The sequence below is a fragment of the Monodon monoceros genome, unplaced genomic scaffold (genome assembly GCF_005190385.1).
Source record: "Monodon monoceros isolate NGI ecotype Baffin Bay Population unplaced genomic scaffold, NGI_Narwhal_1 Super_Scaffold_22, whole genome shotgun sequence".
In the NCBI taxonomy this organism is placed as follows: Eukaryota; Metazoa; Chordata; class Mammalia; order Artiodactyla; family Monodontidae; genus Monodon; species Monodon monoceros.
The window spans coordinates 78303277-78311861 of record NW_021703779.1 but is presented as its reverse complement, the minus strand read 5'-3'; the positions used below and the strand labels follow the sequence as shown (position 1 = coordinate 78311861).

Sequence of the window (8585 nt, the reverse complement as noted above, 5' to 3'; positions counted from 1 at the left end):
ACCTCATATCTAAGCTTTTTTTTTTTGTAATTATAAAACTATAAAGATAGAATTTTGAGGGGGGGAAAAAACGTCTTCCAGGGGTGTCTGCCTCAGCAACCAAGGAGCGTCTGGGAAGGAGGGCGGAGCCTGGAGGGGGAGGTGCGTTTGGTCACTCATTGGGCTGAGAGGTTGTCAATCAAGCTTGCCCAGCAAATGAGGTGCGAGCTGAGGGCACACTGGGAACTAAATGAACTGGAGGTCTGACTGCGAGGGGAGGGGGCTCGAGATGTAAGCAGTGAAGAGATCTCGGGGTCTTGCACTGCGCCATTCGGCTGCGGCACGCCTCAGTCCGCCGCAGCTGTAGCTGGGAGAGGCCTTGCCTTCGCCGCTCTCGTCCAGGTCTCCGCTGCTGCTGCCACCTCCGTTGCGATCTCCTCGGCCCAGCCGCGCCCCGCCCCGCGCTCCTGCTGCCTTCACCGCTGCCAACACCTCAGCCAGAGCCTCCGCCGCCGCCACCCAAGCATCCGTGAGTCATTTTCTGCCCATCTGTGGGCGCGCGGTAGTCACCACCCTAAGAGGTGTGCAGGCTTGCAAAATGGCAGAAGCGGATCCTAACAGGGTCTTGGAACCTGCCGCCCAGGGGGTGGATGAAGAGATGGTGGCTAGCTCGTCTAGCGATTCTGGGGAAGAATCTGACAGCAGCAGCTCTAGCAGCAGCACTAGTTGCAGCAGCAGCAGCAGTAGTAGTAGTGGCAGCAGCAGCAGCAGCAGTAGCTGCAGCCGCTTCTATAGAAAGAAGAGGGTACCTGGGCCTTCCAGAAGTGCGCGGCGGGCTCCGTCGGGTAGAAGTTTCGTGGATCAGCTGCCTCGGGCAGTTAGAAATCGTGTGCAGGCGCTCAGAAATATTCAAGATGAATGTGACAAGGTAGACGCCCTGTTCTTAAAGGCAATTCATGATCTCGAACGAAAATATGCCGAACTCAATAGGCCTCTGTATGATCGGCGATTTCGAATCATCAATGCAGAATATGAGCCTACGGAAGAAGAATGTGAATGGAATTCGGAGGATGAGGTGTTCAGCAGTGATGAGGAGGTGCAGGAAGAAGGCCCTAGTGAGATGCCTGCCTTAGAGGGTGAGGAAGAAGAGGATGACCCGAAAACAAAACCTGAGGTCAAGGCTGAAGAAAATGCAGCTCCGAAAGAAAATCCCAAGGCAAAGGCTGAAGAAAAAGAAGAGTCTAAAGATGCTCTGGAGGCCAAGACTGAAGTAAAAGAGGATCCGAAAGAATCCCCCCAGGCAAAGGCAGAAGATAAAGAGCAGCCTAAAGTAACAGAGGCTAAGGCAAGGGCTCCAGGAAAAGAGGCTCCTAAAAGAGTTCCTGAGGTCAGGCCTAAAGAAAGAGCTCTTAAAAGAGCTCGCAAGGGAAAGCCTAAAAGAGAAGATCCTAAAGGCATTCCCGACTATTGGCTGACTGTCTTAAAGAATGTTGACAAGCTGGGGCCCATGATTCAGAAGTATGATGAGCCCATTCTGAAGTTCCTGTCCGATGTTAGCCTGAAGTTCTCAAAACCTGGCCGGCCTATAAGTTACACATTTGAATTTTGCTTTCTACCCAATCCATACTTCAAAAATGAGGTGCTGACCAAGACATATATAATAAAGTCAAAGCCAGATCACAATGATCCCTTCTTCTCTTGGGGCTGGGAAATCCAAGATTGCAAAGGCTGTAAGATAGATTGGAGAAGAGCAAAGGATGTTACAGTGACAACCACCCGGAGTCGCACAACTGCTACTGGAGAAGTTGAAACCCAGCCAAGAGTGGTTCCTAATGCATCATTCTTCAATTTCTTTAGCCCTCCTGAGATTCCTACAATTGGAAAGCTTGAACCACGAGAAGATGCTATCCTTGATGAGGACTTTGAAATTGGTCAAATTTTACATGATAATGTCATCCTGAAATCAATCTATTACTATACAGGAGAAGTCAATGGTACCTATGATGTTGGTAAAGATTGTAGAAACAGGAAATATCGAAAATAAAAAAAAGGCTGCATGAAAGAATTTTCAAGAATCTCAAATTTCAAGCAGAAGTGAAGTAGGTTTATATAGTCTTGGGGAAAAAAAAAAAAAAACAACCTGCCCTGTAACCTCAGCACTAGTATTCCTCACAGTCGAGTTTTCGTACTTTCTTGGTAGCCTAAAATATTGTCTTAAAGTGTCTAAGTATCAGTTTATTCTATATAGCCTGTTGTAGTGTAATATTCTTCAAAATCTGTAAACTGTTGTCAATTATCTAAAGCATGTTAGTTTGGTGCTACAAAGTTTTGATTTTTGTGAAGTCCTTTTGTCATATTCCTATTAGAATGTAGCTGTGAAAACTGTCAGAATTGTTTAACTGAGACAAATATTTGCTTGAAAAAAAAAGTTCCTGAAGCATCAATGCAAATCTTTTTTTCTTCTTTTTCCAGCCCAGAAGACTAAGGGTTTAAATCTGCTTGTACTAGCTGTGCCTTCATTACTTTGCTGTAGAAATACAGTATTATACTAACTAAAACAGTGCATTGTGAAATTTGACCACTGGAAAAAAATTAGTATACATTTAATAATGTCCATCAAGACCATATATGATATGACTGTGAGCTTGTTAATGTGCCATAGTGGTTTATAAATTTAAGCATAATGAAGTTATTGTTTACCACTGAGGTGTTAATATAACATAGTATTTTTAAAAAGTTTGCTCATCTTATCCTGTGTAACTGTAAACTAAAGGTACTAACCACATTTTCTTTGTAATATGTTCTACTTTGCCTTTCACTGGAAATGATCACTTTACATCACTGGTATTTTTTTCATGTTCTTCTATTACAATCTAAAATAAATAAATGTCAAAATGTATCGTGCTATAAAAATCTACCATTTTTGCCTCATTATAAAAAAATATGGTGCTTAGTATAGAAATAGTAGAGAATCCTTAGGAAAAGGAACATTTAAAAATATATAATTATCAATATAATTAACATTCTGATACATTTCACAGATCTTAGCTCTTTTTTTGGTGGGTACACACCCCAGTGACTGGAGAGAAATGGGACAGGGGAGAAGGACTAAGATAGAGGAGAGAGGAAGAGAAGAGGAGGAAGGAATGGGGAGGAGGATTGAAGTAGAGAAAGTGGGGAGGGAGAAGGGAGAGGGAGGGTACCAGAGTGAGGAGGGGGGTGGAAGGAGAAGAGGGTGGGAGGGAGGAGGAAAGGAAAGGGGAGAGAAGGAAGGGAGAGGGGAGGAGGGAAGGGAGGAGGGTGGGGAGTGGAAAGGATGGGAGGAGGTAGGGATGGAGAAGAGGGGAGATAGGCAGGAGTGCCTCACCCAGAAAGGACATCCATATAAGTTGCTGTCTTCACTTCCAGGAGTAGGATGGGTAAATGACCCAGGCCCACCTTCCACTGTGACTTGGGAAGAGGTCTCATTCCCCTATGTGGTTTATTTTTCCTTATAGGTGACATTATGCTTTCACCACTTCTGTACCATGTGGTTGGTTACAGAGTAATTTGATCTGGAGATTTTGGTTTGAATTTATTGTGAGGAGGAAGCCCCTTAAACTCACTTTACCAAAGAGCTTTGTACTGGGCACAAAGTCACAAGCACAACAAATAATATCATATTTCACATCTGCCATTTCCCCAACTGCATATACTTTCCTCCAGGACCTTAACAGGAAAGAGCTGTGGCAAGAGGAAGACAGGATTTGGGAATTTCTGGGTCACTAGGCGTAAAATTACCTGCTAGTCTTCCCAGATCCCACCATATATATAGTTTAGTATCTTGCATTTATCCCTGCTTAACAATAGTCACCCCCCATGTCTATAAATGTAAAAATATTCCAACCTATGAGATAGATATTTAACCAATCATGCATGTTTGGATATTTAGGTTACAATTTATACAAAATCAGGAAGTAAATTATTGCTTTTAGCAATAGCAGTCATATTCTGAAAGTCACTTTTTTGTAGTTCTGAGATTTTTGCAACCATCAAGGAGGGGTGTGGTAGCAGATTTACTTATAAGTCTGTGCCGAATCGAAGACTATAGTAAATAGCATGTACCTGGCTCATTGATGCAGAGGTTCTCAAATGGAATATATACTGTGCTTGCCAGACATCACAGACAGTAAAGCCCTCAAAACTTCTACATGGAATGCAACACGCTTATTGCATCTTAGAACACTTGCCGAAGTAGTTAGCCCCTTCCTGCTCTGTATTTTCCAATGTTAAGGGAACGTATGTTATTATAGAATATTTGCAAAATAGAAGGAGAAGTGCAGATAATAACAATCATTCAGAAGCATACTACAGGAAGATATGCCCTGTATATATAATAGATTGGTGTATTTTCTCCCAGTCCATCACTTTGATTAGGTTTTATCACAAGTTCTTGTCTCAAATCGAGTGGGTGTAAGAAGCTAATTCGAAAGACAACTTATTTATTTTTTTAACATCTTTATTGGAGTATAATTGCTTTACAATGGTGAGTTAGTTTCTGCTGTATAACAAAGTGAATCAGCTATACACATATATCCCCATATCTCCTCCCTCTTGCGTCTCCCTCCCACCCTCCCTATCCCACCCCTCTAGGTGGTCACAAAGCACCGAGCTGATCTCCCTGTGCTATGCAGCTGCTTCCCCCTAGCTATCTATTTTACATTTGGTAGTGTGTACATTACAATGCCACTCTCTCACTTCGTCCCAGTTTACCTGTATTGGTATTTTTGCCTTTTCAGGTTAAGTCTGGCGGGGTTAGGGGTGGGGAACGGGCAGGTGTCATGGATTTTTGAATCAGTAAAAGCTAGGATTCCAGAAATGCAAGCGGTGGGTGGTGGGTGCTTCAGCCACCTAGGCTAAGTGAAAGGTGAAAAGAGCCGGGAAACCCGATGGGCTTGCACGTTCGTTGGGCTGCAGGTTTGTCCATCACACTCACTCAGCCAATGAATGATGCCAGAAAGAAGAGCTGGGTGGGAACGAAGCTCCTCGGCTGGGTGCATGGGCGTGAGAAGAGTTTTACGGGGTCTTCCTCGGTGCCTTCTAATCGGCGAGCTGTTTCCTTTGGCTGTGATTCAAGGCTGAGGTCAGCCGTTCCCTTCTCTGACCCGAGCCCGACCGAAGAGGTCGTCACCTCCTCCGCGCTGCAGTCGTCCCCGCCTTCTCCTTTGTGAGTTTTTGCCATCCTGAATTGGGCACTGAGCGTCCAGGGTCTTCACTCTAAAAGTTTGTTCTTTTCCTATAAGGTGGCAAACTCAGGTAAGAAGGGGTTTTCCTAAGCAGCAGCAGAGACTGCTGAAGAGGTCAGGAAAGAAACTTGAGCTAAGTGAAGAAAGGGACCACACGGACAGTCAAATGATGCCAATGCCCCATTCTGACGGGGTCTAAAGATACAGGTGTCCTTGCCCTCAAAAGGCTTCAGGGGTCAAGTGATAAGATAGAAGCTGAATTTGAAAAGGAATTGCACGCTCTTGTAAAAAGGATAAATCCTCACTTGATTAGATGTTCGTGCCCACCAGCGTAAGCATTAGGACAACCTGCAGTATAATAACTTCAACACACTTATGCATTACTTCAAATTTTATGTTTTGTATTTTTTGTGGAGTATATCTTTTAAATTTAAAAATGAAATATTTAAGTATTAAAACACATGGCATTTAGAAATATACTTCTTTTCAAGAGATCTGGAACACAACACATTCTCTAAAGCCTCTATGTAGTTTAGTCCTTATGATGTCCTTTTATCATATAGCTTTTAGAGAGTAACTGGTAAAATTATCAGAACTCTTCACTGAAGCTAATATTTACTTGGGAAAAAAGTACTTTAAAGAGCCAATTCATGTGTGTGTTTTGCCTCACCTCAGAGGTAGGAAGGGTTTAAACCAACCTGGACCAGGTGTACCTTATTGCTGTGCTATAAATTATTTATTATGCTATGGTACATTACAAAATTTTATCATTTGCATAAAGTAGCATAGAGTTAAGAATTTTTAATAACATTAATATCAAGTCTCCTAGATTACTTATGTTTTTGAATTTTGCGTGACAGAGGGATTTATAAAAACATAATGGAGCTGTTATTTCCTTCTGTGTTGCTAATAGACATTAGTGTTTGCAAGTGGTCTTCTCAACTTTTACTCATAAGTTATGTAAACTAAGGGGATTAAGTATATTTTCTTTGCAGTATGTGTCACTGAAAGTTATCACTTTATTATTTTATTACATCTTTTGATTATAAAATATGTTCATTATAGAAAATTTGGAAAATATACTGAAAAGTATAAAAATTATTTTAAACAATTCTACCTTCAAAGATAACCACATTTCGTATGAAAAGAAAATGTCTATATCTATCTTTATTAACATAACTACTATTCTACTCCTTTCACTTTTCACTTAATATATTTTGGAACCCTTTCTATATCAGAGCATGTAAACTTCATTCTGTTTAACATAATATACCATAATGTATTTCATCAGTTTCTTATGGGCATTTAGGTTAGGAGCATCTTTTTCCAACTGATTGGTAATTGTAACCACCGTCTATGAATTAAGGAAAAATGTTGCATATAGTGAAATATTTTACCTTTGGATTTTGTTCAGTTGTTTTTTCTTTATTTCCTGCAGAAGTGTTTTAATGTTAATAAAGTCACATTTATCTTTTATTCCCCCATTACAGATTTTGGGTATTTAGTTTAGAAAGAGCTTTCCACACCAAGATCTTTTTTTTTTGGAATTGCTCATATTTTCTTAGAGTACTCTTATAGTTTCATTTAAAGTTTTAATCTTTCTGGAATAAGTTTTATGTAAGGATTGAGGTAGCTATACCACTTTTTTTCTCTCAATACAACTAATCAATTATTTTGACACCATTTATTGAATATTGAATATCCAATGTAATTAATTGCTGCCTTATTATATAATCCATTCCCTTATGTGTTTGGGCCTATTTCTGGACTGTTCTGTTCAGAAGTGTTATTCTTGTGCCAGTATAAATCTTCTAAAACAGAAATTTTTCATATATATTTTATTATCTGATAAGAAAAGTTCCTTATAAAACTTGTTTTTAAGATTTTTGGGGGGCATATTTTCACCTATTCATTTTCCCAGATGAACTGCAGTATCACTCTTTTTCAGTCTCCCTCCCTAAAGCCTATGGATATTTTGATTAGGGTTTGTTTGATTTTATAGATTCATTTACAGAGAATCAGGAATTTCATATTATTCAGTCTTCTTATCCAAGGACAAGCTGTGTCTTTCCATTTAATCAAGTATTTTAAATATTTTTCAGTAGAATTGTAAAGTTTACCTATTAAAATAGGCTTTTTAAAAATATTCAGAACCTGTTCTTCAGTTTCTTCTTCCTTTGTCTACCTTTTGCTTATGCTGTTCTGCTGCTTATTTTTAAATCATCTGTGCTTAGGTGTTGTCCCTTTTTTTCCAGCTTTGAATGGGGGCAACTGTTTGCTGAAGTGTGATGTGTGAAGAGGTAGGAGGAAATGAGCTTGAGCGTCTCAGAAGCTTTAATTCAGGTTTGTCTCATATCATTGTTTCCGAATTGCTATATTTTCTGCTGGAGACCATTTCAGTCTTCAGTTTATGCTATTCTCTCCTTTCTCAGCCCTCACGAGCACCAGCTTTGGATTGAGCAGGTCAACATGACTCAGTGAAATGCCTTGAGTTAGAGGTATTCTGTGGCAGTCTTGTAGTTAATTTCTGCTCAATGGTCTGGCCAACATCTGTAGAGTTACTTGTTGCTTGTCTCTCTCCTCATACTGAAGCAGTTTCTAAAGGTTCTCAGAAAATGATGATGTGCTGGTATAATTTCTCCTTAACTCCAGCTCCCCTTTTGTTCTGTGTTATGGAGCTGTTTCCATAAGTGGTCATTTCTTGCTGCTTTCTACGTCTGACGTCTGCCACAGTTCTAAGTCAGATGTTCAGAGCTTGAACACTTAAGGGAACAGCAAGCATTAGCTCAGAGTCCTGCTTCTTTTTGTTGTTGTTGTTCAAATTTCATTGTAAGTGGAAGAAATTATTTCCAATGTGTGGCTTGGGATTGTGGCTATTTCTTTGACTTGAAGATTATTTCTGCCTTTAATTTTTATTCTGATAATTCTGGTACATGGGCAGGATTGAAAACCACAGAGCAATGTAGAGAGGAATCTCCAAGAGGGGAGGGGCTATGTCGTGTGCTCTGAATGTATTGACCTCAGAAAAACTCTTTCTGCAGCACAGCTATTAACAATTCTCCTAATTTATAGTGTTCCTGAAATACCAGTTTAGTGAATTTGGCCTTGGTCAAATAGGGAAATTAGCCCGGCTTCGTCTATTTGTCCTTAATCAACATGTACAAAAAATTTATTTTGAGATAAAGTGGCAAAAATAGTACAGAAAGTTGCAAAAATAGTACAGAAAGGTCCTGTGTACCCTCCATCCAGCTGCCCCTAATGTTAACACCTTACATGACTATAGTACAATACCCAAGTCAGGAAATTAACATTGGTATAATCTACAGACATCATTCAGGTTTTGCTAGATTTTACATGCATTCCTGTGTGTGTGTGTGTGTG

At 40.3% G+C, this 8585-nt stretch overlaps 1 protein-coding gene across 1 annotated transcript; it reads left to right on the top strand.

The window, feature by feature from the left end:
• Nucleotides 1-222: 222 nt before the first annotated feature.
• NAP1L3 (nucleosome assembly protein 1 like 3) lies at nucleotides 223-2896 on the top strand. The gene has a single exon (XM_029240733.1). It carries the CDS (start codon nucleotides 578-580, stop codon nucleotides 2021-2023), a length of 1446 nt encoding a protein of 481 aa, XP_029096566.1. The 5' UTR covers nucleotides 223-577; the 3' UTR covers nucleotides 2024-2896.
• The last annotated feature ends 5689 nt before the right edge of the window (nucleotides 2897-8585 follow it).

What these genes read in the sequence shown, in the direction of transcription:
- NAP1L3 (XM_029240733.1), top strand. Translation starts at nt 578, where the DNA reads ATGGCAGAAGCGGATCCTAACAGGGTCTTGGAACCTGCCGCCCAGGGG.